The 26485-nt window shown below is 47.2% G+C and overlaps 1 protein-coding gene and 1 long non-coding RNA gene across 4 annotated transcripts; one reads left to right on the forward strand and one right to left on the reverse strand.

Annotated features, from left to right (window-relative positions):
• Window positions 1-11376: 11376 nt before the first annotated feature.
• Window positions 11377-17219, reverse strand: HAND2 (heart and neural crest derivatives expressed 2). Of its 2 annotated transcripts, XR_013842591.1 has the most exons (3): window positions 15969-17219; window positions 11861-12208; window positions 11377-11758 (listed from the first exon to the last, which is right to left on the reverse strand). XR_013842591.1 is itself a non-coding variant. In XM_079991455.1 (2 exons), the coding sequence occupies exons 1-2, from the start codon at window positions 16548-16550 to the stop codon at window positions 12110-12112; spliced, it is 681 nt and encodes a 226-aa protein (XP_079847581.1). In that variant the 5' UTR covers window positions 16551-17219; the 3' UTR covers window positions 11377-12109. The 2 variants fall into 2 exon arrangements, 1 of the variants encoding a protein (XP_079847581.1); XM_079991455.1 differs by having other exon boundaries at window positions 11377-12208.
• A 155-nt stretch (window positions 17220-17374) lies between these two features.
• LOC307224555 lies at window positions 17375-24618 on the forward strand. 2 transcript variants are annotated; one of them, XR_013842645.1, is made up of 4 exons: window positions 17375-17492; window positions 18288-18350; window positions 21684-21836; window positions 23626-24618. It is a non-coding gene; the product is annotated as an uncharacterized lncRNA (long non-coding RNA). The 2 variants fall into 2 exon arrangements; XR_013842646.1 differs by having other exon boundaries at window positions 17377-17492; window positions 18285-18350.
• Window positions 24619-26485: the final 1867 nt, after the last annotated feature.

Consider the following 26485-nt stretch of genomic DNA (forward strand, 5'->3'; position numbering starts at 1 on the left):
CGTTTAAGAATAAGACTCGGAGCACAATCATGTCTGCTCAGAAGCAAGTTCTATTGAATTCAATGGGGTTTCCTAAATCCATGTAGTTGCTTGCAGCGCTTCTCTCTTGCGTTTAGGGTGCGATGCCAACTTTGAAAGACAAAATATTTTTAGTTCCTGAGAAACGATTGCCGTTTTAATCCCGCCTATTTAGGAGTACACTCGTTGACACCAATTAAGATTTATTTACGAATTAATTGTTTTAGGGTCTGGGTATAGTTATCACGTCTGCTTTCTTGCTTGATTTCAATACTTGGAAATAAGTGTTGCTATTTCTCTCCTCCCCCACCCCGTCAAAGCGCAAACGCCCCATGTTTTCCTTTCGGATGTGGTTGGACCAGAACCCGAAGCTTCAGCTCCGCATCTCCCTTGGCTTAACGAGGAATTGTGGCTTTCCTTTTGCAGACAGTGAATCTTGGCCTTGTCATTGGCTGCAGCAACGAAAGCCTCTCGTCTCTCAGGCCAATCAAAGCTCGGCCCCTGGCCAACCTTCGGCGTCTTCTCTTAATCCGGCGCACAAATAAACCCAAGATTCTCTCTCTGCCTCCTCTGGTGAATATATTATCAGTCGCCCCGCCTCGCTTTCCCGGTCCCACCATTTTAGGGCGAATCGAAAGATCCGCTTGCTGCACATTCTGGTTGAGGGATATTCTTACACGAAGAGGATCCCCACAGCTCTCTTAGAGCAAGTTTCACAGGCTGCTTTCCTGGGGAAGGGGAAATAGATTTTGGATCTGGAGCCTGAGGAGCGCGAAAGAGGGCTTGATATGAGACAGAGTTCCGCCCAGGACCGGCTCTTAGATGTGTAAAGCAGGATTATCGCACTTTAAACATCTATGGCATCCTCGCAATAATCCCGGGTGGGAACTGTAGTTTTGAAGGGTCCTGAGAACTGTTAGGAGTCAATTACTCTTCCTAGGGAGTTCTGGAAATTATAGTTCTATATCAGGAACAGGGGCTCTCCTAGCAGATCTCAGCACCCTTCACAAACTACAGTTCCCAGGATTCCCAGGCAGTATGCCATGACTACTTGAAGTGGCATGATACTGCTTTAGATGTATAGTGTGGATGGGGCAGAGCTGAGAACGGGTACCCTGGATGGAAAGAAATAATGTACAGTATATAGTAGAATGCATTTAGATTAAGTGCAGGAGGGGTGGGAGGTGCAGAGCTACATTTAGCCACAGGGGCCTGAAGGTTACCAGTCCCTGGACTAGAATTTCCAGGGAATGTTGCAGCTTCTAGGCAAATCTTTCTTCAGATACTTCTGGTGCAGAGTGGAAGAGCAAAACAAGAAAGTGGCTCATCTATGTTCAGCAGTGTTGTGCTATATAATCTATCAATAGGTCTGTCTACTATGATATCAGTTTGTCCTCTCTAGCAGTATTTGTGCAAGACCATTTAAATTTAAGGGGGAAAGCATCCCATTCACTCTGGATTCATAGAACTTTAGAGTTAGAAGGTATCCTGAGGATCAACTATTTCAGCCCCCTGCAATGCAGGAATATTCAGCCCATACAGGGACTGACTCTGCAACCTTGGCATTATCAGACCATGCTCCACCAACTGAGCTACCCGGGGTGGGTAGATTACATCTATTGAAATGGGGGGAAATTGAAATGAAGGGGGTTTCAGATCACTGTAGGCTTCAGTTATGTTCCTCCTCTTACCTGGGCAGCTGATCAGCTGTCTTCAACAGAGGAGAAAGAAAAGGAAAAAGATGGGTGTAAAAGAAGCACTCTGCCCATGCTTTGACCAAGTTGCTTGCAGCGTATGTCTAGATTTGCATTGTGCAAATCTATTGAAATATTTCCATCTCACTCTCTAATGCAACTTATTTGAAAATGAAGATATTTAACTGTGTAAACTGGAAGCCTTTAAAACACACAAATTATTTATTTCTAAGGGATTGTTTATTTTAAAAGAATACCAGCAAACCCACCCCCAGGTTCTGGGGAGAAAATATGAACTCCTCTATACCCTCCCCAACCCATACCTTTGTGATTTTTGTGCACAGGATCAGTAAGTGCAAGGAATGCCCAGCAGGCTTTGAGATATGGCAAAGTACTGTGCTGTAAATATCGAAGTTTGTGCTACATTGTGAAACCTGGGCCAGCCCTACCATTAGGCGACTTGAGGAAGCTGCTTTGGGCAAGCAGATTTTGAGTATCATGAAAGGGCAGCAAGTTGCTTGCAGGTTAATTTATTATCATTGTATTTTTCCCAATGTCAGCAATGGGGAAGAGGTTGGGGGGGCGGGCGCTTCTGCCTAAGACACCAAAATAATTCGATGGGACTTCAGTACTATGCATCATATGCCAGCCCTGTTTTGAAACCTGGTGGACCCCTGAGGTGGCAGCCCAGCCAACCCAAGTCTTCCTCTGGTTCTGTCCATTGCAGATCCCTGGCATCTATGTCGATTCTGGAGCAGAGTTCCAAGCTGAAAATGACCCAAATTTTGAGAAGAGCATTGCCACCATTGTATCCAACCAACTTCTCCTCGGAGTAGAACCACTGAATGGAATGGACATAAATTAAGCACGTCTATCAATTTCAGTGCATCTACTTTGAGTCGAAGTAACTTTCGATACAGCCCATTGTTGAGGGTTAAGAAGACAGACATTCCCAGGTCCTTGGAAATATTTTCCAGTGCTTCCATTATCTGGTCATCAGGTTTCCCCCTGCCCCCGCCTTCCAAGAGATTTGCAGCAAAGCGAAATGAATCCAGCATGCAAAACCTCAAAAAGACAAAAAGGATTCAGAAAACGCGAGGTTTTCTTGGATGAAAAGACAGAATTAGGAGAGAAGAAAGAAAAGAGAGCAAAGAAAGGCTTCCTCTATATCCCCTCGCATTCCAGCTGGTGGCCTGGAACTTCAGCTGGTGTTTGGAAAGCGGCTTGGTGATTACACCCAAGTCTTGAGCAGGATGGCTCCTCGCCGTCTGATCTGACGTCAGGGTGTCCATAGAGGCTCTCATTGCAAGGCAGGAGGGAGGGAGGGAGGGAGAGAGGAGAGTTCTAATCACTGCCAGATGTCCTTAATAGCAAATATCAAGACTTATATGGTGCCTAAGAATAAATTTGTAATCAGGGCTCCGCGCGAGCCCATCATCAAAGCAGTGGCATTGCTGAAGGAATAGGAGGGGGAGAGAGACGCTCAGCTTGAACGGCTACCTTTGGGGGTGAAGGGCGGGGGTGGAGGAGAGAGAAGAGAGGACAGGCCCTCCAGAGAGTTCCCTGAAAGGAACAGGTCTCTAACCTCGCCCCGCCCCATTCTCGAGGCCCTCCAGAATTTATGTGAATATATAATTCAGATAACCATTGCGCTTTAATCTCCATTAAAAGGGGGGGGGGAGGTTTAAACAGCTGAACCGTAATCGGCCAATTAGAAATGGAAAAGATTTGAAGGTGCTGGGGTGGGGAGTGTACATATTTCATAGACTGCAAAGCAGAAAGAAGAGCGTGAGAGAATGATAAGCCTGAGTTATAACCGCAGAAGAGGTTACAACAGCGGCAGGAACGTGGCCATCCGTTTATTTTCCACTGTCAAGGGCAACTCCATTCACAGGAAAGAGACACAGTCCAGTTAAAAAGGGTCCCAGTTTTCAAGTCCAAAAGCACTTCCACCGCCCATGGTAGGGCTGGACTGCAACCTTACTTGGAAGTCATTCGCTTTATTTCAACGGAATCTCCTTCCACGCATAACTGGGATCGCAGTTTAATGTTGCAAATCTCCTGGACTTATTGCCAAGCGTCAAAGACAGGCGTAAAAATCAATGATACGCGCGTTTTAAACGGCTGCGGGGCTGGAGGGTGTAAGGAAATCCGAATAGTTTGACAGTGTAGGGTCTTGCAAACGCGATCCCCCTGCCCGTGCTCACTCATAAGAGAACCCATTGAAGTTCCATGGGGCTTACACATATAGGGATCCCCAAGTGACATGCGGATCGCAGCCAGAGGAGGCCAGCGAGACGCTCAGCGCGTCATTCTGACGTCAACTTTGACGGAGAGGCTCGCCATCGTTATCTGGCTCGAAGGAAAAAGCGCTGTAAATTTCAGGAACAGGGCTGGGGTGGTAGAGTGAGCAATTCCACGGAACATGTGACAAATCCACAACACAGAGAAAGCTCACGGAAGAACTACCGACAAGGGCGATCGATCCCAGTGCTCGAAATACACCCTATTAATTCCTAACACGTTTTCTTTCCAGTTCCTACTACTAACGCCATCTGCTGTTTTTGGAATAAGTACCGAAGAAAAAAGGAATGAATGAAAGGAACGAAAAGCCTTCTTTTTCAAGCCTGACCTCTTTACCTAATCATCTAACAAAAGTAAGATTATAGGAATCCTGGAATACATCCATATACCCCATTCCATAAAGTATAATCTTTAAGACTGCGGAATTTTCATGGATTATCAACTCAGTCCGATAGACGTCTTCTAAGCAGCAATCGCTTTGAGTTCAGTAGGGTTTACGCCCAAGTAATTGAACTGAACACAAGGGTTGTTTACAACAGCATTGAAATTCCTTTAACAGATGTATGTCCGCGAGTGTCTGGTGCTTATGGGGGTGGGGGTAGTTCTCATGAACTATGATTAGGGGAACTTCAGCTTGTAATTGATGGGTGCGTTGCGTAGATTAGGCTGCAGTCCTCTCGTCCGGGGTTAGAAACCTGCGGATCTCCATTTGTGGTTGGACTCCAACTCCCATCAACCTCAGCCAGCGTGAGTGATAGTCAGGTATGATGAGCCAAATTAATGGTGGGTCACATGTTTCCTACCCCTCCGCTATAGGACTTCAGGCAAGTCCTCGCAGCTCGTCTGTTACAATTGAAGGTACCCTATAGCTCATGAGAACTGTCCCTCATCACCGCCAAACATGTACAGGCGTAAGTCTGTTAAAGAGGTTTCAGTGCTGGTGTAAACAGTCCCTGGTTCAATGCAGACAAGATAATTTTCAACCGAGGGAAATAGTGATTTCAGAGAATTTGTTCTGTCATTAAATGTATTCCAACCCCTCACTTCCACTGAGGAGCTTCAGTGTGAGTTTGGTAATGGTAGGCCCTGTTCAGACTAGTGGAGACTGATTTCCATGCAAATGTAAATCAGCAGTAAAATAACAAGTGTCTACTATACTAGTACTACTTAAAACAAGCTATTCTGAAATATGTGGACAGGAGGAAACTATCTGTAGTAAACATGCAAGCAAATCAACATTATCTTGCATTCCTAGGGTATTTGAAGCGCCCTCTTGAGCACAAAATATATATTTGGAAGCATATATTCCAAATATTTGGAAGCATTTCAAATTTGAAACGAATGGTACCTCTTCCAAGCAGATGTATTTGGAACAAGAGTTGTAAGAAGAAATATGTGGAAAGGATAGTGGTACCCCAAATTGGACAGGCTCTCTTTTAAGTTACTTTTGGAAATCTAAGATGTGGGTTGTACATTGAATGAAATCCAGGTACTTTATTCCAGCTGTGAAAGCGGAAGGCCGTGGAGAGGGAATATATTGCGTGGATTGAAATAGCAAACGGTCCACACATTTATATCTACATATTAAATCTAAGACCGGGCAAGCTGAATGGGAGAGACACATAGTACAATTCTAATATGTGTTGATTTGGAAGACCCACTCTGCTGAATAGGGTTTTCTCTCTCGTAATATATATATATATGTATCTTGTGAACCACCCTGAGATCTTCTGATGAAGGGCGGTATAAAAAATTAATAAAGAATAAAGTAAATAAATGAATAGGCCTGTAATAATTCAGACTTTCGCCAGATTGTGGACAATAACCCCGGAGCGCCAGGACCTCAGCAGTTATCCTGAGCTGCATCTTGTCCACAAACGTAGCTCAAAGGTTAAAGTAAGATATATTCAAATAACTTTGCATGTTGATGGAGAGAGAGACGAAAAGATGGCCCCAAACAAAAACAACAACAAAACATACTGGTTGGTCGGCCTTCGATGGCAGATTCTGAAATCCGATTCACGCAGCTGAATCAGGGCCTTTTTCTAGTGTGCAGCTTTTAAACAGAATCTAAAGGGATATGAAGTCAGCACGTAAATATTGTGGATAGTTATTCTTTTCACTTCTTCAGGCTGTGATGCACTGCGGCTTGAGCTTCCCCGCAGGAAAATGAAAAGCAAATAGCGCATTCTCAGCGGCTCCCAGCAAGGGCCGACCTCCTAAAACTTTGCATTTCCCACCTATTTCAATGCAATCCACTTCCAAACAAGCAAACCTTCAGATTCCCAACCTACAGTTTACCCCTACACAAATAAACGATTTTCGCGGGCTCTTAAAATAAATCACCGCAGCACGGCTGAAGCTGTAGAGAGAGCAACACCCCATACTGAAGACATTATAGATAAGTGAAGTCCCATTGAAATCAAAGGGAGCTAATTCCAAGCAAATGTGTTTAGGATCGGAGCGCCTCCCTGCAATCTGGAAGCCAGCTACTCTCGCGTAGCTCCAGTTGCCTATTTAAAACAAGTGACGGGAAGGAACAGAGTCCAAAAGGCACATTCCTGTCCCACATTCACATATGTGAGATGCTCACCCGACAGAAGTCAGAGGGGCTTCATTCTCTCAATGAAGGGCCGCCTTGTTAAAGAAGTCAAACAGTAGATTCCACGGCCCAATCCTGCGCGCGTTTGCTCTGCCGGCCCCACTGAAGCCCGCAAGGCTGGAGCTCAAGAAAGCGTGCAGAGTACTGCAGCCTTAAAACTATTCCAAATAATCCTTTCAAAACAAAACAGGGAAAGTAAGTAAAGATAATTCACATTAATAAGGAATATGTTCTATATGCCTTCCAAACACGATTCTTTTCTTTATGCTAGTAAGGGAAAGGAGAGGCGAATGCTAGTTTTGAAGGCCATGATGGAGAATTAAACACACTTGTGAGCTATACTGTATCTGAAAACATTAAACACCATGGCATATGCTACTATCACTTTTTTTTAAAAAAAGTATATTCCATTCTCGCAAAACTGTTGCCCACAAGCAGAATACATTTGCATGGAAGCGAGTCCCTAGGGAGTTAATGCTGCACGCCAATGCTAGAGGATGGGGTGCAACCCAGGTTCGCACGTGTTTACCCCCAAGTAAGTGATCATAGACAGGCTTACAGGGCGATCCGCAGCCGAGAAAAACCATCCAGGGATTTCAATTATAATGTGGACTGTTTCCTGGTCCCATTGCACTGGGCCAGAAAACCAAATCTATTTCGAGGCAATTTGCTTCCCGAAAAATGTATTCGGGATCATGAGGCTAATGACCGCAGCCTGGCGTGGCGTCTCATCCTGGGAAGATTTGCTGGGAAGCAAAAGTCCCACGGATCAGATCAGAATTCCTTGCCTTGTTCACTGTAGAAAGTCGCCCTCGCCACAACCCCCCAGATTTCTGCGTCAACACGCAGGGGGATGGCTCTGCGAGGGTGATCTGACGGAGGCTACCAACCCGATCCTATGCATGTTTACTCTCAAGTGAACAAACGCGCCTAGCAGAGAGGGGAGTGGGGTCTCCTCGAGGATTAAAGAAACTTCAGTGAAACTCCCGCCTTGCATCCAGGCGCTTCGTCCTCTCTGCGATGCGCGTTTCCAAACCAGCTGCAGAAGATTCTCGCCTTGGCTGTGGCTCATTCATTAATTTCCCCTCTCGGATTACCTACCAAATAGTTGCTGCGGCCTCTTAAGCCATTATTGCCAGCCAGGAGGCGACGCGAGAGACAAGGATCCTGATCTTTTTCTCAGGCCTCTCTATCTCTTTCCTCCCTGTGGCGCTGGTTGCGCAGCGGTTATCATCCCAGGGAAGGGAGTGGGGGGTGGACAAGGCGACGGAGAAGTTCAGGCCTGACCTTAGCGAGAACTTTACAGATAGAGAGGGAGAGAGAGACGTTGCCAGGCTCGTCCCCAGTTCCCAGCGAGTCGCTGCCCGAAAGGACCACGTCCCAAGAAGCGAGAGAGGGCCTTATCAGGCTCGCAGCTCCCGCGCAGCGATCTGGGGCCAGGGCTCCTGACATCCCAATCGACCATCAATTTACCTTCCACCGCCCCGCTTCCCCATTTAGCTTTTAACGTCAAAAGCTACATTTTTGTCGGCTCCGGCCTGTCTAGGGCTCTTGCGATTTAGCTCCAGGAATGATTGCTCCTGAGAAAATAGCAACAGCCCCATTACCGAGCAATTAAAAAGGATCTCTCCCCCCCACCCTTTCCCTCTCCCCCTCTTTCCCCTCTTAACCCTCGCCCGCCCACCCGCCATCACCTTTCAGTGGGTCCGATGGCCCCACTCGTTTAGACAAAGAGAGGGAGGAGGAGGAGGACTGGAAGCCAAAAGTCCTATTGATCATCTGGTGGAAAGGGGAAAAAATGTCGGTCAGTCAACCTGGTCTGTTTCTATGGTTGAGATCCTCCGCGCACACTTAGAAATACCTCTTCACGGAAGTCAGAGGATTTCTTGGGTTTGTGGGGGGGGGGGGGGCTTGTTGTCTGAGAGCTTAGATCGCTAGCGATCGGTACACAAATTTAAGGCCTGGCCCGGCAGACACTGTTATTATTATCGTGCTGGACTCTTATTTCTAGCACCAGGGGTCGAAAATAGTGCAACCGAGCTAGTATCTATGATTACTTGGAAGTCAGCGCCGCGGATTTCAGTTTATCAAGTAAACGTGGGTAGGATTGCAGTCTCAAAGCTCTTGACTTTGGGTGGGATCCTGACGATTCTGTAGCGTCTTTCGATTCTAGGGTGGGGGAAGCTTTAAAGTAATGCATAAACATGTTCACACGGAGTTAACAGTTTCTCTCTAATACCACCTAAGCGACTGGATGATCGACTATTTCGACAATACGACGGGCCTTATTCCCTAGGAAGAGTGGCAATGGTGACCCTGTGAGCTCGTGTGTACACGTGTGTGAGAGAAAGCCTAGATCGCTCAAGTATGCTCTCTACTGCAAACAAACAAGTGCAGGTTTTCCTTTTCTGCTGCTGTTTGGGAAGGAAGCGTTGAGAAGTTTGAATGAGGAATAATTTATTCATTAAACTGGGGGGTTCCTAAAAGAAGAGGTGGTGGTGAAGAATCAACCCTTAAGCACTCGCCGCAGCCTCGGGACATAGACCCGCTTCTTCTAAAATCCTGGTTCAAAGCACTGCGTGGATGTAACATAACATAGCGCAAACATAACATAGAAAGACTTGCCAGTCGATATTCTGGGCCAGAAATCTACAAACACGCGAGGACGGGCGGCGTCTGGGAGTGGGAAGTTTGCGCGATCCTTGAACCAGTTGTTTCTCTTTTCTATCCAGAACTTTGGATAGCGTTGAGCACGATCTACGAAAAATCGTATTGGGTTGGAAAGGAGAGATTGGATCCAGCTACAACAGCAGCTGGAGCTAACTTTTTTGAAAAGAAAAGTGTGAGGTGGTGGTGGTGGTGGGGGGTAGAGGGAATGTTCATTCCCAGGCAAGTGTCTGTAAACACAGCTCTTCCAAGCCTCAGCTACCTGACCCCGGGACTGGAAGAGGGCACACCACGTTGGCCTCGTTGTTGTAACCTCGCAACCTTCCTGTTGTCAAGGCGGCCTGGCCAGCGGTGTAAAAGGCCCCTGCTTATCTTTTTATGGGCAGCTGGAAATCTACCTTCTCTCTTCGTCAGAGCACGGCCAGGGCGAGCCATTTAAAAGAAAAGAAAAGGGGGGGGGAGGGTTTCAAAAAACAACAGCCACGCACATCAGAGACATCTGGGGCAGAGCCAGCCAGCCTGCACGGATGTCTTGTTCCATTCACGCCGGGAGCCCGGGGGCTACAGATCTATAAAAGTGAGCTCGGGAGAAAGAATGAAAAATCCTCTCGCTTAACCTTGAAAGCCCGATTAAGACCCAAGCAAGCTTCCGCAGGGGACAAGCTTAAACCCCACGCAAAACGACGGACGCCATTCGGTTCCTAAGTCCTCAACCTCAACTGCGTTAGCGCCGCTTATGTTTTCAGGCCGGTCAAGAAAAGGCTGAAAAGAAAACTCAGGACTGAGCAGCAGTATTGGGAAATTTTGGGCAATGCTGTTGCGAAGAGGGAGCGAGGTCCTTTGAAAAGGGACGACAATGACGGGGTTTTTCTATTTCGCGATACCAGCGTTTCTTCGGGTTGTTAGAAGCCAGCGGCGCCTTATCGAGGCAGTTTTTAGCCCTGGTCAGTTTCAAGGAGCTTCAAGGCAGGGGAGTCTGTTTCCCGGCCTGGTGGCGTTTCCATCCCAGATATGTTTCGGTAGAACAAGCCCATTTTATTCTCTTCCTCGCTCCCCTTAAGAACATTACAGAGCCCAATTCGGAAGCCCTTGCCAGAGTAGGATTACACTTACACACACACACACACACACACACACACACACACTTTAAATAAATGGACTCGCTGCAGTCAATTGGAAGGAAAAGTGCACCCCAGGAGAGTTTTAGGGAACCACAAAGTTAATATACAGGTCACCGTATCTCACTGTAAATCTTGCATTTCTCCCCTTTCCGAAATCCCTAGCCTTGCTCCCTGTTTCATACTTGACATAAAGCTCCAAGTTACATAATCACTTACACGGTATACCGAGGTTTCCTAAACCATCTTTGGCCTGGCCCCAGCCAAAGCACTAGGGCGCTTCCGCAGCACAAACCTCTCCCTACAACGCCCTGCCGGTTGCCACCTCTGAATACAACACGCCGAGAAAAACAGCTCGCTCCGATAAGCACGAAATAAATATCCAGATTACCTCCCGTCCGCAGTATCCTCCCCCATTCGCAAGCAAACACCTTTAGAAATCACTAAATTATTACAGCTTCAGTAAAACTAAACAACCTCTCTCTCTCACTCCTCAGAGAAAACAAAGCAAATTTTGTTTCTGACTTGATCTAGTGCTCTACTACGGCCCATATAAAGTACTATAAAAATATCAACCTGAGAAATAGTATTTGGCCCAGTGTAAATGCTTCCCTGCCCCCTGAGCACGGGTAGAATTTACTTCCGCGGAAACGTGGTCAGGATCGCAGCCAAAGTCTCGGGGGAAAAAACATCTCCCGCCTTTGATATTTCTCTTTTACCCTTTCACCAGGGTCAAAACTAAAGGCATAAGCTTGCTACCCCAATTCCTATGCCGCGCGTTTACTCGGAAGTAAGTTTCACCGCTTCCAACGAGGCTTTCGCAGGCAACGCCAGCCCACAGGATCTCACCTTGATATGTCATCCTGGCCATTTACTTCCAAATGTTAGCTAACGTTTGGAAGTAAATGACCAGGATTACAATAGCAAAACTCAGGAAGGAAAGGGGTTAAAAAACATTTCAAGGCATCGAACATTTTCGTTTTAGAAAACACACACACAGTGGTTTATTGAATACGTACAGCGTTTACACCTTTGCGTTATTAAATTCAGCTCCACGGACGATTCGTTTTTACTTTTATTTTAATTTTTAACGTTCGGTTCGCTTCCTTAAGGACCGAAGTGCACTTGAACAAAAGAGCTGTCGCAAAATCTCTCCCAGCTCTCTGAGCGACCACAATGGGGAAAAGGACAAACCTGGGAAGCCCCGGACTCGGCCCAAGACGCAGAAATTGTGGGCTCCTGCTTTGAGATCGCCATCAACACGTTGACCCAACGGGGCAAGTATTAAACACATACACTTCACATGACACCCTAATGCCTGCGAGATTTCTTTCTTTCTTTTTGTCCCGTGTGTTCTATACAAATAAAGCAAAAATAACATTCAATGAAGGGGAGAGAGGAGGAAGGAAGGGGAAAAACAAAACAAAAAACTATGGAGACGCCATTATCCCCCTTACCACGCCGGAGTTTTCTTCTTCATATATTCAAATATGGAATGCTTTTCTTCCAAGATCCGCGGTTTTTTGGGTTTTTTTTTTTTAAAAGGCGAGACTAGGGGAGGGAAATTGCACATAAATAAACCAGACGATTCCAAAACAACAACAACAACAAGTCCTCAGCTCGGCAGCGGCTCTCTCGAAGGCGCAGAGTCCCCCGGCCAGACGAGGCTTCTTCGGGCGCTCCTTCCCTGCAGTCCTGCGAGCGCCTCATTGCTTGAGCTCCAGAGCCCACACGTGCTGCGGCCAGCCCGTCCTGCCTTTCGTCTTTTTGTCGTTGCTGCTCACTGTACTTTTCAGGATCTCGTTCTGTTCCGGGAGAGGAGACGGAGAAGAGAAACAAAGAGATTATCCCCCTGCGTTTTATCTGGGTTAACCTCCTCCCGCCCGCACCTCTTTGGCAGGAGGGAGGCGTAAAAGGAGCCTCGGTACGTTTGCTGAGAGGCCTCGGAGCAGAGCAGACCAAGCGCTTCTTCTGAAACGGGCTTTCTCGCAAAACGTGGAGGGATCAGATCCACACACAACCCAGCTAGGGCTGCGGAGTTGGTGCAATGGAGTACGCTTCCCTGAGCCTTCTGAGCAGCCGCTGTGTGTATAGGATCGCCTGAGGAGCCGGGTGCAACGCAAAAGCGCAACCCTTGGGAAGGAAAGCGGCTCCCACGGCGACCCAAAACGCGTATACTCAGTTAAAGGCCTTGGAGTTCTGTGGGGTTTACGCCCAAGCGAAGCTTGCACTGAATTGTAGCCTCATCTATAGTATAGTATTTGTTGTGGCCTGCTTATTTTTCCAGGCTTAACGGTTTTCTGAATCGGCTTCCTCTCCAAACGCGAGCGAACAGACTGTTAAGTGCTTCTCCAAATATAGGATGAACTTTATTTTAACTATAAAAGACTTTCATATTTGCAGGCGTTGGATACACACTTTAAAGCAAAGCAAAGCAAAGAAAAAAAGTCCTTCGGCTCACTGAACAGCCCAATAGTGTATAAGCTACCCAGAATCTCAGGTTGCTGGACAAATGGCCTGTGAGGTTGTGGGATATGTGTCTAAGTAAACAATGAACCTACAAAATAAATCAGCTCCCCCAAACGACTTTGCATCTACTCATTCATCATTCTTCCCCCCACATCTCAATACTGTCTACACAATAACTCTCTCTCTCTCTCTCCAACTGAATGGAAAACGAATAGATTTAAAATTCCCCTATATACACACGTGTTGCACATGTTTACTGGTTATAAATGGCCAAGTCACAAGGAAGGATAAGACCCAGGGGTTCTTCTTGGAGACGACAGTCACCAGAGCCTGCTTGTAACCTTCCTGTATTTCCAATGAAGTCCCGTCCAAGGCAATGAATGCCCTCACCCCGGTATCCCCAATGAAGGAATTAATGGATGAGATGTGCTGTTTAGCCTCGCCCTCCCCCCCATGTTAACTTAGACCCTGAGCAGACCTGGAAGCACCGACCGATGGTTTTCTTGTGAAATAGACATGCTTAGGATCTGAAAGTACTGATCTACTGAGTATTGTATATGGGCAATATCCGAGTCCCAAAATACTTGGAAATATATTTCCACCACCACCCCTTAGGGGATCGTCTCTTTCGAATATTGTGCACTCAAACCTTTTTTTAAAAAAAATCCAGTTCAGAGTGCTAAATGCAATTATTTGGATATACCACCTATTTTAACGGAAGATGTTTCCTAGCGCTTTAAGATAACACAGCAAATGTATGGAGTCTACTTTGGATTTTTATTTTATTTTATTTTATTTTATTTAAAAATGCATCCCAAGTGTTTTTGTTCAGGATTGTTTGTAACCTTAACCATTCTAATCCGGGTTGAGATTCAGTTTTTAGCTCTTGGTCCCTTAGCAACTGCTGGTTTTTTTTTAAAAAAAACATCCTTCCCGATTATATTTAAAGAAAAACAGAAAACTTGTGATTGTAACCGGTTTCCTCTTCCCGCTCGCGATTAACTAGGCGTATTCTATAGGTTAAATTTTTGGAGGAAAGGAAGAGGGCATGATATTTTGAATTATTGGTGGAAGGCGGAGCTCGCCCTGCAGTACATTTGCCTGATAAGTTCAAAGTAAATAGAACCTTCCTGACTTACTGTGTGATCAACGCGTAGCTCAGGAACTCCAGTTAAAGGGTTCAGTATTACTATGTGACCTGCAGATTACAGCCTTATGAGGAAGTGGGTTCCAAACACACACAACCCTCCGCTGGACTGCAGCCTGCAACAGCACATCTGAAACCCCACTGATCTTTTTTAATGTGTGTGTGTGTGTCCTACTCCTTCCCCAAAGGGATCTGTCTTTGTCGACGTTTCTTTAAACCGCAGGCTCTCTCAGGAGATTTGCTGGCTGGGGCCTCAATCCACAACTCATCAGTTCCAATCCACAACTCACTAATTTAAAGACAATCCCGTTTGCTTTAAGGGAGAGTCCCTTGAAATCAGCGACTTGTCGATTAGGAGAGCGAGCCGGTTAGAGTTTAGCTCAGAAAGCGGAGCCGGGACATTTCCACTCGGATCCGCAACTGAGGGCGAAAGCGAAAGGCTGGCATTGAAACCGACTAGAAATTTGTCCCTAGCATCAAGGGAGTCTCTTGTGACATTTTGGTTACTCTAAGAAAGGCATTGCCCTAACGTGGATTTTGGAATTTGTTTCCAAATGGATACGTTTGAAAATGGTCCCTTAGGTTTTCACGGCGACTTTACTTTCGAAGGGAGTCTGCGTTTAGGGTCAAGCGTTTAGGGATGGCCTCTGAAACAGCTTCAGTCCAAAGCCTACCAGTTTAACCGGTTTGCGGAGCTTTTGCCTATGCTGCAGAAATTAAAATCACTCAAGAGGCTGGTTCAGGTGAAACGAATGGGGTTTACGGGCATCTCCCACCCCCAATAAAGGCCGGGGTCCTTAAATTTAGAGCCTCAGAACAATGTTCCAGCGAAGTCAGTGGGAAACACCCCATTCCGTATGTTTTGAAGGGCCAAGAAGGATTACTTTGGGATAGCGAAGAACAATCTCTCTAAACCAGTTTGTGTCTCCCCTCGCCCCGCGATGTTGCTGAACTACAAAGCCTTGGCCCTGCTGGCTGAGGCTGCCGGGAGCTGTAGCCCCCCACCCCTGCCCTAAGGCCTCTCAAGTCGGAGAAGGAAAGTGATGGAGTGGCTCCCGCTTGCGCGTTCCCTTCCTGGAATCTTCCACGGATTTACGGATTCACAGCCTTTCTATCAAATAAAGAACGTGTGTGCAAGAGGGAGCCTGTAAACGACTCGGGTCCTACCTACTGTGATCCCATCTGGAAGAGGATAGGGAAGTTTTTCACGTGTCGAACACGTTGGTTTCCCACAGCCCAGAGAGCAACCTTCGCAGGCTGCGATCTTCCGTGGGTATGAATGGATTTGGAGCTCAAGCCAACGCTTTAGCAGAGGCTGCCCTCAGAATATTTCCTTGGAAATTAAATCCCATGGAAAGCAAGGACACGGGACGCTCCTTTCCCCCACAATAAGGTGGAGGCAAACCTTCCACAAGTTAACGGGATTTCCCCAAAAGCAACTAACTGCGTTCTTAGGTACACCCTACTGGTTTCAGTGGAGCGTTGCTCCCCTTCGAGAAGCTTAGATCTCCCTTTCCATTCCATTCTCTCGGAACGTAGCCTTGATCCTAGACGTGTTTGCACTTCACTGGGCTATGCTTTTCAGGGGCTCCACGAAGTCCTCTTTGGACACACTTTCCCTAAAGTACAGGGGCGGGAAACCTGTGGTCCTCCACGGCTTGATGGGCTACACCTCTTATTCCCAACACCCTTGACCATTGGCCATGGGGCCGAGGAAAACTGCATTCCGACAGTAGCTGGCATAGGAGGAGGAGGCCGCCTCCCTCTTCTTGACTGCTAAGGAAGCAGACTTGGAGAGCAGCTACTTCTGGGGGAAAGAAGGCCCTGCTCCCAACTCAGGAGAAGAGCGTCCTTCTTGGGACTGCGCTTAGGAGTGTGTGTGGTTGTGCTCCAGCGCTCCCTCCCCACTCCTTCCCTCCCTCCCTCCCTCCCTCCGGGGCCGTACTGACCAGCTCCTTCTTCCTCTTGTCCTCCTTGACGTCGGTCTTCTTGATCTCGGCCTTGAAGGCCTCGGCCTCACCGTTGGCGTCGTCCTTCGCCAGGAGGTCCATGAGGTAGGCGATGTAGCTGGTGGCCAGGCGCAGCGTCTTGATCTTGGACAGCTTGGTGTCGGCGGGCACGTTGGGGATGCACTCGCGCAGCTCGGCGAAGGCGCTGTTGATGCTCTGAGTCCTGCGCCTCTCCTTGCGGTTGGCCGTGCCGCGCCGCTTGACCGGCCGCGGGCCGCCCCCTAAACCCGGCGGCCCGCCGCCGCTGCCCGGGGGGGCCACGCCGCCCACGTAGTGCGCGGAGGGCTCCAGGCCCGGCGCGCCGTTGGCGTACTCGGGGCTGTAGGAGAGCGCCATGCCGTAGTCGGGAGGAGACATCTCCGAAGGGTGGCTGCTGATCAGCCAGCCATGGAAGTAGGGGTTCTCCTCGTGGCCGCAGCGGCTGGCGGCGGCGGCTGCGGCGGCGGCTGCAGCGGCGGCGGCGAAGGGGTAGCCCTCATGGTGGACCACGGGGTGGTGCGGGAAGCCCCCTACCAGACTCATCGCCGGGGCCCCGGGAGCCCCGCGCCCCCGATCCGGTCCCTGGATCTGCGCTGCGGAGAAGAGCGTCTTAACAGAGGCTGGTGGCCATCGGAGGAGAGCTGCAGAGCCCCCCGAGCCCCCTGGAGGCAGCAGGATCAGGGCCTCCCTCGGCACTCATGCGGCCCGGGAGGTTGGGGCTGAAGGGGCGAAGGAAGACAAGAAAGGGGAGCAGGGTCCCCCCGGAAAAGAGGTACCCCTCCCGTCTCCAAGAGGTGAGGTGGGTTTCCCTCGCTGTCTTTTTTCCTGTGGCGTCTTCTTAGAGGGATTTTAAAGATATATATGAACACAACTTGGGGGGGGGGGTGTTTACTTACACCTGCATTTTCCTCCGACAGCCTCCCCTTGGCTGGAATGTCCCCCCCAGCTTGCCCAGTGGGTCCAGTTCCTTCTCCTCCCTGGACGGGAAGCGACTCCTGCGGTTAAATCTGACCGGCTCCCATCCACTTTGCTGGCTGCTTCGCAGCTGCCCCACCAAGGAAATCCGCAGCTCTTCCTCGCCCCGAAGGAGAAGCTAAGGAAGAGGACGAGAATGAAGAAGATGGTGGTGCTGGAGACGATGGAGGGGGAAAAAATAAAGGCTCAAAAAAGGCTTCCCGGTCTCGGAGCTGCGCAGGGCACTGGTCGAATTTCCCAGCCGATCTCCATGTACAGCTACATGTTTAGGGCAGCTCGGGTTAATATATGTCGTCAGAGGCTCTCCGGGCCAATCCGGGCAGCCGGGAGGCGGGGCCTCCCTCTGCGGGCCATAAAACTTTTTTTGATCTTCGCGCTGCTAATTGTTCGGCTTCTCTTTTAGGATTGGCTGCGGTTCCTATCCATAATATAATTAAAACAAACGAGGCAAAGGGTCCCCCCCTCCAAGCATCAACAGAGGTTAACGCGAGGGTTTAACAACGTTTCGCTGTAAGTATGCGGGCGTGCATGCATTTATTTGGGTTGATGATATGGAGAGCCAGATGGAGGAACAGATAGGCTGATAGATGTAAGGACTAAAATAGCTGATTATCTCAATTAAGGTGTTCTATGGTTCTAAGGTTTGGAATATACTCTGCATGCAATATAATTATGTTATTATAATTATAATGCACCCGTATGTGAGTATATTTTCTATCACTGTATGCTTGTTTATGATCTGGCAATAGGGACTGTGTTACTCACAGAGTAGTGACAGCAGTAGCGGAGAGGTGATGGATTATGAAGTTACAAATGTTTGTTGGGACTTTTTTCAGGATATTTTTTTTTAGGGTAGTGTGGGACAATCAGAATATTTCCCCCCTAATGAATGCCACAATATGCTATCACTTGGAAGTACCCCCCCCCCAAAAAAAATCAATGAGATCCATTTCTACGTACAATGTAATCGGAATCGGTGTAACAAGGAAAAATTCCCTGACAGTGCAAAATGCAATTGCAGTGGACCTTGCTAATGAGTTTCCTCCCGCAATTCACTTTACAGCAGACTTCTAGTTTGCTTAGGACTTATCCGGAGTTGTCAATCGCACTATGTACGTGGCAAAAATTAAACAATCAAAAACTAGATCGAATCAGTTGCATAGCGGGGGAATTTATTTCCTGTCTGTACAAAACAGTCCGTTGCCCAAAAGGCCAAGCACGGGGGTCGGGTGCAAGAGAGATTTTAAGGAATAAATTACTTTTCAAAAGAAAGCAATGTGAACCCGAATCAATTTATTTCAGCAGTTTGGGCGTTCACACAATCCCTGCCTGAACTCAGCTTCCCCTTCACTTAGCCAGCCCAACTGGGTAAGTAACCAAATCTTTTTAACAGCACGTCGTGACCTTATTTTCTCCTTTCACCAAAATTTAAAGATCTGCCTGTCTTTCTCTTGTTTCACCAATAATCATAATACTGAATATATCTATCTATATCGAAATGCCTAGCCAAACTTAAAGTAAAAGGGGTTTCACTTATGAGCCGGGAGTTGTTAAAAGAGATGTTTAATAGGCAGGCCCGGCACAACGCCAGCAGATATAGGGATAGATTTTTGTGCTTGGGAGATGTCGAACACATTGTAACAGGAAAAAGGATCCCCAACTGCATTTCACAGAGAAACTGGTAGCTCGGAGAAAGGAATCTGAGTACATTCCCTGTCTCCTTCCTCCAAGAAGACTCAATGGCTGGGCAAAAGAATCTTTCCAGTCTTGGCAAGAGAACTGGTAGGATTTGGAGCAGATTAGGACGCGGTTCCAAAATCGGAGTTCAACAAATCACCGATCCAGGAGAATCCTTGGAAGGAAATACGATTTCTTTATTTGTGGTCGCTTCCATGGGCTCAAATCCGAGCACATCGGCTTAACTGTTTGCACATCGCAGGCTTTTGCAAGGCCCACAGAGGGGGGAAATGTTCTTGGTTTCCTGATATTTTGAGAGAAGGAAGGGCAGATTAAACATGGAGATGCGGATCCATTCCAAGGTCGCTTCTCTTGTCTTCCAGTTTATTGGTTACAGTCTAATCTGAGTGGCAAAAGTGAAGGGAAAATATTAAGGCTGCGGTCCCGTGCGCCCTTACTTGAATTATCCTCATTACAACCCTGCGGCGTTTACTCCCGAGTAAGCATGCTAGGACCGTGGCGAAAGGCTTATAGGTTCTCCCTGCCATGCATCCTCACAGGGACAGCGGTACTGAACCTAATTCAGCTGGTGCATTGCAATGCATAGCACACCTAAGACCGGAGCGTGCCCTTGGCTTTAGTACGAATGAAAATTGAATGAAAGGGCGTGGTTGCTGTTTTGCAGCTTTGCTGTTTGCTTAGGGTAAAAAAAAAAGCAAATAAGTCTTATACTCTTATCCTGTTGTATTCAAATGGGGGTGCAATCTGGTGTACAATTGGATTATGACTAGGATTGTGAACTTCTAACACCAGAGTGTCAGGAACTGTCTGCCGCCGGCGATGATCCTAACACCAGCGAGATCCTACATAATTTTAAAACCGTTCCTCTCGTTTGCTCCGAACAGAATACTGTGCGTCTGAAATAAACCTAAGTGCACGGTATATCCCGGTGGCGTGGGTGTGTATGTGTAGCTCAGTGCGGGAGTGGAGAGCTGAATTAAATATGCAGAGTAAATAGCGGTAGTATAATGGAAACAAACAGAAATATAAGCCACATGAATGTTATAATGGGACGTGCAGATCTGTTTTCAGTATATTGCGGCGTGTTCCTGTCTCAATCCAGGGCTCTCTCGTGGTTGGCTATTATTCTTGCAAAACCGTGATGTACAACGCAGGGAAGAACACCGAATGCAATCCTAACCCTACAGTCATACGAGAATTGGGCCATGGCTTTCGGTGGGACTTGGGTCGCGCCCACTTACAGTGTAGTATGGCTGTCAGGAGAGCAGCGAGGATGCGAAAATCCGAGTCCTCACCCGGACCACGGTTGCATCCAAGCGTTTGGCCCGATTCCGCTTTTCAGGTCCAGGCATATGTTGGTGGCAATCCTGTGCCCACAGTTATTCTGGGAGCAAGGCCCTTTGAATTCAGTGTGACTCGCTCCCGAGCAGACATGCAAGGCATTGAACTGTAAGACGATTAACACCCAGATCTCCAAGCAAAGTGATCCCGCATTTGGCCTCAGTTGATTTTGTTTGCAAGGAATATGCTTTGTTATGTGTTCTGACGCAGCAGTCCTGTGCACACGTACTGGGAAATAAGATCCCTTGAACATAAGCAGCGGGACTCATTTCCTCCTAGAACAAAATCCTTTTAGATTAGGATCTGAGTTGTTTGGACCACGATCCAGTTTTGAGTTTGCGGGTCCGGCTGTTCACCAAAGTTTAGCAAGAGTTTATTGCTCCAGAAAAAGCTGTGAGGGGATCTGAATAATAGTTGGATGCGTTGTGGTTGGATGCATGCGTGTGCGCCTGTGTGTTAATTAATCAATCCAGAAATGTGGGCTTTGCAGAGGCTGAATGGACCTATTTGTTTGCAGACAATTTCAAGTGCAAATAAATGGCGTGCCATCTCTCAGGCGTGCGCCCAACGCAAGCCTGAAAAACTTAAGAGCGGCTGTGGTGAACCGCTGCAGCTGGTTCCCTAATATCTCCAGGGATAAAAAGCTTTGGCAAGCAAGCGGCAGAGCGAAATGCGACCAGAGCCACCTGAGATACTGATCAGAAGAGCAGCCCGCAAACCGTTTAAGGAATGCCATTTGGGGTGGGAGGGAGCGGCTTCCCTTATCTAGACGCCCAAACCGCGGCCTTTAAAGCGCCACTTCTTGATTTGCAAAGCGCGCCAATAGGACGCAGCGTCCTGCGGTTCTCAGAAGTTGTGGCTTTATTTATTTACCCCAAACCGCCAGGCCGACGCAGCCTGCGCAGGATCACTTATTTTCCTTTCCCATAGTCTGCTTTGAAATCTTCTCCACACACCGGCATGCACACTCTCCGTGCCTCAAACAGATACACACCCTAGGAATAATACTAATAAAAATTGTATGCGCTTTCTTTTCCACTCAAATCCAAAAGTGTGACTTCGTAGAAATGCGCTCTGAACTCCACTACAATGCAGCATTGATTTCTTTTTCTTCGAGAGGTTTATGATAATTTCCAAATATTGGTGCTGCTTATAAACTGTAAAACAGACAGGAGCTCACGTTCGGTGATAGTAGTATATATTATTAGCTCAGACTGAAAATCTGCACACTTATAGGTTGCTTAAGTAAATGATGGTTTGCAGGAGAGCGGTTGTGAGATTCAGTCGAATTAGAGCAGGATTCTAAACGCTTTATTGCGGATTAGACGTGTTTAGGAGACTGGATCCCAACCGGTTTCAGTTCCAATATTTCTGCTTCCTGGGATGCAGGATAAATAAATAAACGGAGACACAGATGGAGGATGTTCAGAGTTATGGATTGCGAAGCAGGAAGGGGAGAAAAGGAAAGGTGGACGAGCAAAGGAATAAAGGGAAGAGAAAATTATAAACTAGGAGGATGGCTACGAGGAAATGCGCGGATGCTGATCCGGAGGATAAAGAGGAGAGAAGGAAAAGAAGTAGAAGAAAGAAATGAGGTTGCTCTCTTTGCCGGATTCTAGTCCCAGCAATACATTCATAACTGCTTCTTTGTTGCCTTTCAAGGGAGCTTCGTTGTCCTTCTGGCCTGAGCCTTCTCAAACTGGTGTGGAAAAGTAAAAGCAGCCTGGGCGGAACTGGAGCACCGTGGAGTGGATATTCTGCAAGTCCGAGGGAGGGCGCAGTTCAGCAAAGTGTGTCACTGAATCGCAGGTCAAGGTATGTCCCGGAGAGGGTCCTGGACTACGGGTGCCGGGAGGGCTCCGCCTCGGACGCGGATAAGAGTCCTCCGTGCGCAAGGCGCTGGACAGGTGACATAGGCGGGACCGGCTAGATGGCTGCGTTGGGACCCTTTCGGTCCACGTGCTTTCAAGCCACACATTTATTTATTGGGAGCCAAATTATTTCCCTTGCCTTCTAACTTCCGTTTCCCCTTTTGCTTTTAAAAATGAACCCAAGGAGGGGGTAATATGTGCTTATATTATGCGAGTCTGTATGGGGGGGGGGGTGAGAGGTGCACTCTTTTGCAGGGATTTGTTTTCGCTTGCAAAACTCATACCAAGGGAGCCTCAAAGACTAACTAAAGGGAATTGAAAACAAAACGCTTTTTGTGTTATAAGAGTTAGTTTTTATTCGTTCCCCTCCCAACTTATTAACAATGAAGGAGCCGGCACACGGCTTTTAAATTGCCACTTAAAAATGTGTTCTAAAAGTCACGTAGCCAAGCGAATGGAAGAAAACAGCAATATAATGTAAGCTGTTCAGTTGTAGTTTTGATGGGTAATACAAGAGCGCTCTCCCCCTAAGATAAACAAAAACAAAAACCCTCTGCACGCACGGCGATTTGATTCATATTGACTCGGAAGCAAATTCTGAGATTTACTTCTGTGCCAGTTTTTGTTCCCGCGTATTGGCTCCGCAGCCTCTATAGCCGCTCCCAAATACAATCAAACAACAACAGGATGAATGGGACTTGCTCCAAAATATAAGCTGCAGTCACTGACTTGTGCTACTAAACAGCTACTAAACAGCTGTGAAAACAGCAGATGCACCAGGCGACAGGACGGTCCCCAATAAGAACTGCAACCTCTCCAAACCAGGCATCGTGTGGCCCTCGTTCTATCAACGCACGTGATGCCGTCCTGGTCTTTCTTTCTTTCTTTCTTGCTTGCCTTGATTGCACGCACCCAATCTTCCCAGCGGGAACAACCCAGCGAACGACCGCCTGCATTTATAACCCGAATAAGGCGCGGATGCTAAACAGTTTTCTTTAGAAGACAGTCGCTACTTTCTCTCCCGCCTCCCTCTTGTTCGTTCCTACCCAAATTGGGATTCTAAATCGTAGTGACTTTTCGTATCCCAGTCAAAACCTGTGTTTAGGATCCGGCTGCCTGTGCTCTTTACAGCCTAACCCCGAACAGGTTGGTTCACCTGGAAGTAAATCGCAGTGAAATGAAATCAAGTCCTGGGTGTATTAATCGCCTTTGAAACCAGTTGCTCCTCCTTACATTAGCTGGTGGGTCTTGCGAGCGTGTTCTGCCAAAGTTTCAACTCAGCGTTAGCTCAGCCATAGTAAGGCCAAGGAGTAGTAAATATTTGCAAGGTGGCACCTGAGGTCGTGCGCCCTTCCTCTTTCATTCCCCTCACACCAGCTGTCATCACATGATGTGTTGTTTGTTTGTTTGCTTGCATGTTTTCAAGCCCGCCCTTGTATTGCAATAGCAATTCTTTCTCGTCCCCTTTCCTGGGAACTGCACCCCACGATTTTCAATGGAGGCAAATCATTGCCTTTACCTCCTTCATCAGAATTCGCCACGTTCATGGAGAGACAGGCAGGCAGGCAGGCAGGCAGGCAGGCAGGCAGCCAGCCAGCCAGCCAGCCAGCCAGCCAGCCAGCAAGCCAGAGAGACAGACAGACAGACAGACAGACAGAGAATCCTTATAGGGAAAGATCATAATGCTGACATATTTCTTATAGCTGCATATTTATATCCCGCTTTTCTCTCAGATGCGCTCCATTCCTGTCACGCCCAGCTTCTTTGGATTCCCTTCCACTGCAGACGGACTTCGAGTCATTCGGGGGTCGGGGCAGCGAGAATGGCAACGGAACAGTCTACTTCCCAGCTCGACCAGAGGGGCTGGATGGATTTAAAGGCCGTCCTGTGACTCCAGCGGGTTTGTGGTTTGCATCTCCTCCTATTAAACCGATTAGAGGCAAGCCAGGAGAAACGGTTGGCTTAAAACGCCACAGAAACAAGTTTCACTGAAGTCATGAGGAAACACTGGCAAGCAAGCTTGATTGTGTTTTAGGGGGGTCAGGCTACAGCTTGACAGGTTTATTCGCAGAGGCTTGTATCATCTTTCCGCCAAACCTTCTTTTTCTTCAGATTATTAATTTATGCAGAAATCCGGGAGTCTTGAAGGCCAGCTGACATCTGGCGGGCTGCATCTCCCCCTCCTCTTCCCTCCCGCCCCCACCCCGGCAGTTCCAGTTACACAAATCGACCAGGGGAGTAGAAAATACTTGTTTGTGGGTGGGTGGTATCAATAAAGTGTAAGGGCTGGCTTGTTCGACGCGCCATCGAGGCACTGGAGCGCTCCTAGGTTCTTAAGCCATTTCCCAATGTTATTATTCGACAAGCTAGAGAACTATTTGAATGTATGAAGGAGTGCCCAAGCTCGCAGCAGATTTAAGGTGCGAGGGACCAAACTCCGATCTCAAGTCCTGTTTGAAATGCACTATGGTACTTAAATCATATGGGCAGAAATTTCTGCCCTGCTGAAGAATCTCTAAGAGAAGTCTTGCTAGGGTGACTTTCGCTTTTTTCTCTCTCTCTTCCTGCCCCCCTATATACAACAAATATGGACACTATATTTAAACAGTTGTTATTTGCATGGTTTCTTTCTCATCTCTACTGTAATGTCGTCGCCCCCCCGCACATTTTATAATTTGTCTTGGGCATATTTAAAGGTAAAAATAAAAATAAACATCTCTCTGTGATCTTCGTTCCATGTTATTTTCTTTTTGCGTGTAAGAGTCTACAGACCCATGGCACAAAGTCTCTAGAATTAAGCAGAGTAAATTACATGCGATTTTGTTGCTATTCCGTGTCGTCTTTTTCTTTCAATAATCAAATTTTAGCTGAAGGTGATAGCATGGAAGTAAGGCTGTCAACACTGACAATGTTTACTTGGAAGAAACTGCCTGAGCATCATTTGGCGGGGGTGATTCATGGACTTCTTCCTATAGTTGCGTACAACCAATGTTAGTCCTACTCAGAGTTGGCCCATTGGAATAAATGTGCCTAAGTTAGTCACATCCGTTCATTTCAATGGGTCGTCTCTGAGTAGGAGTAAGGTTGGACACAGCCTAATGGATCTTGCAACATGATGCGGAGATCCTAAGCACGTAACCTCTTCTGAACAGAGGGGGACTTACTTCTGAGTAAACATGCAAAGGATTGCACAGTAGGACTGCTCACTCAATAGGATCAATATAAGATTATTGTTCTAGCCAAAGGCCATGACAAACTCACAGCAACAGTACCAATAAAACAATGCAGATCATACAGCCATAATATGTGCCAACATCCATGAGGTCCAGAGACTCAAACAAAATCCAGTTTGATTTCAAATTAAATCTCCGAATCACTACAATTTAGGGATTTTATCTATCCCCCTATCCCGGATTTTTAAATTCTATTTTGTTTTTTGCAGCCACTGCATAGAGGGCCACTCTGGGTATTACTAAGCTAATATTGTTACTCAAAAGAAACCGGACCATTTCTGCCACGGTGTACCTGTTTGCTTGTGTGAACGAAGGTTTCAGAGTGCTCACTCAAAATAAAAAGGGGGCTGGCTGGTATATCCATTTCACATTCCCTAAGGATTATTCTGGCATTACAGTGAACATATGTATTATGTACAAACGACCCTGGAATCTTTTGATGAAGGGGTGCCTAAGAAATATTTCAAATAAATGAATGAGTGAATTCTGCCCCAACTGCAAAACGGGGGTTGTATCACTCACTGATGACAATATGTGGATCACGTCTAAGGTTGCAATACAAGCGTTTGTGTGAAAGAGGATGCACTTGTGGATTTGTGCAGCTCAAGCCATTGTGACTGCAGGCACACAGATTGTACACTATATGAAATGTGTGAAGACCCTTGTATTCATACATGCCTTTGTTGATGTTTTTACTGCTAATCGTCTTAGGATGTTTTATGAGAAGGAAGTTAGAAATATTATTTATTTCATTATTATTTATCTTCGATAATTAAGGACTTCAGCCTTAATTAATTGGGAATTACTTCCAAGTAAAAGTATATAGGATGAGTGAGTCTCGACGACTTCCATTGGGAGAAAACCACTTTACAGATTCCTAGAACTTTAACGTGGACTGGTGGGTCAACCTGCATTTTACCTCTGAGCAATGAACGCCCATTGCTTTCAAGTGCGTTTGCTTCCACGCATGTTGCTTAGTAGGTTTTCTTTCGACCCCAGATCAATCAGTGGTATAAAATTAAGTCTAACCCAAGCTCTCTTTGGGAGCTGCAGATGAAGCGGTGGAGGAATAACCATTCAACGCCAAAGGCCCTGAGTCTATGGGAGCAGAAGGAAGAGGAACAAATTAAGACTCAAACTCTAAATATATTCACCAAGAAGTATATTCCAGAAAGCCAAGTGGAAATACTTCAGAGTAAGCATGCTTAAGGGCGGCCTGCAAGGTTGCTATTCTAAGGATAATTGGTGCCGCACTGAGAGAGAGGAGGATGCCTACGAATGCCCAGCTCTCGGATCCATAGCTTCTACAAGATTCCGGGGAAAACTCATTCCCACCTAAGTCCAGGACAAATGAGCACCA

The sequence above is a fragment of the Podarcis cretensis genome, assembly GCF_951804945.1.
Source record: "Podarcis cretensis genome assembly, chromosome: 9".
Lineage (NCBI taxonomy): Eukaryota > Metazoa > Chordata > Lepidosauria > Squamata > Lacertidae > Podarcis > Podarcis cretensis.

What these genes read in the sequence shown, in the direction of transcription:
- HAND2 (XM_079991455.1), bottom strand. Translation starts at nt 16,550, where the DNA reads ATGAGTCTGGTAGGGGGCTTCCCGCACCACCCCGTGGTCCACCATGAG. An exon ending in ACAAGAGGAAGAAGGAGCTG is followed by an intron (nt 12,209 to 15,968) that starts GTCAGTACGGCC and finishes CTCCCGGAACAG; the next exon opens with AACGAGATCCTGAAAAGTAC.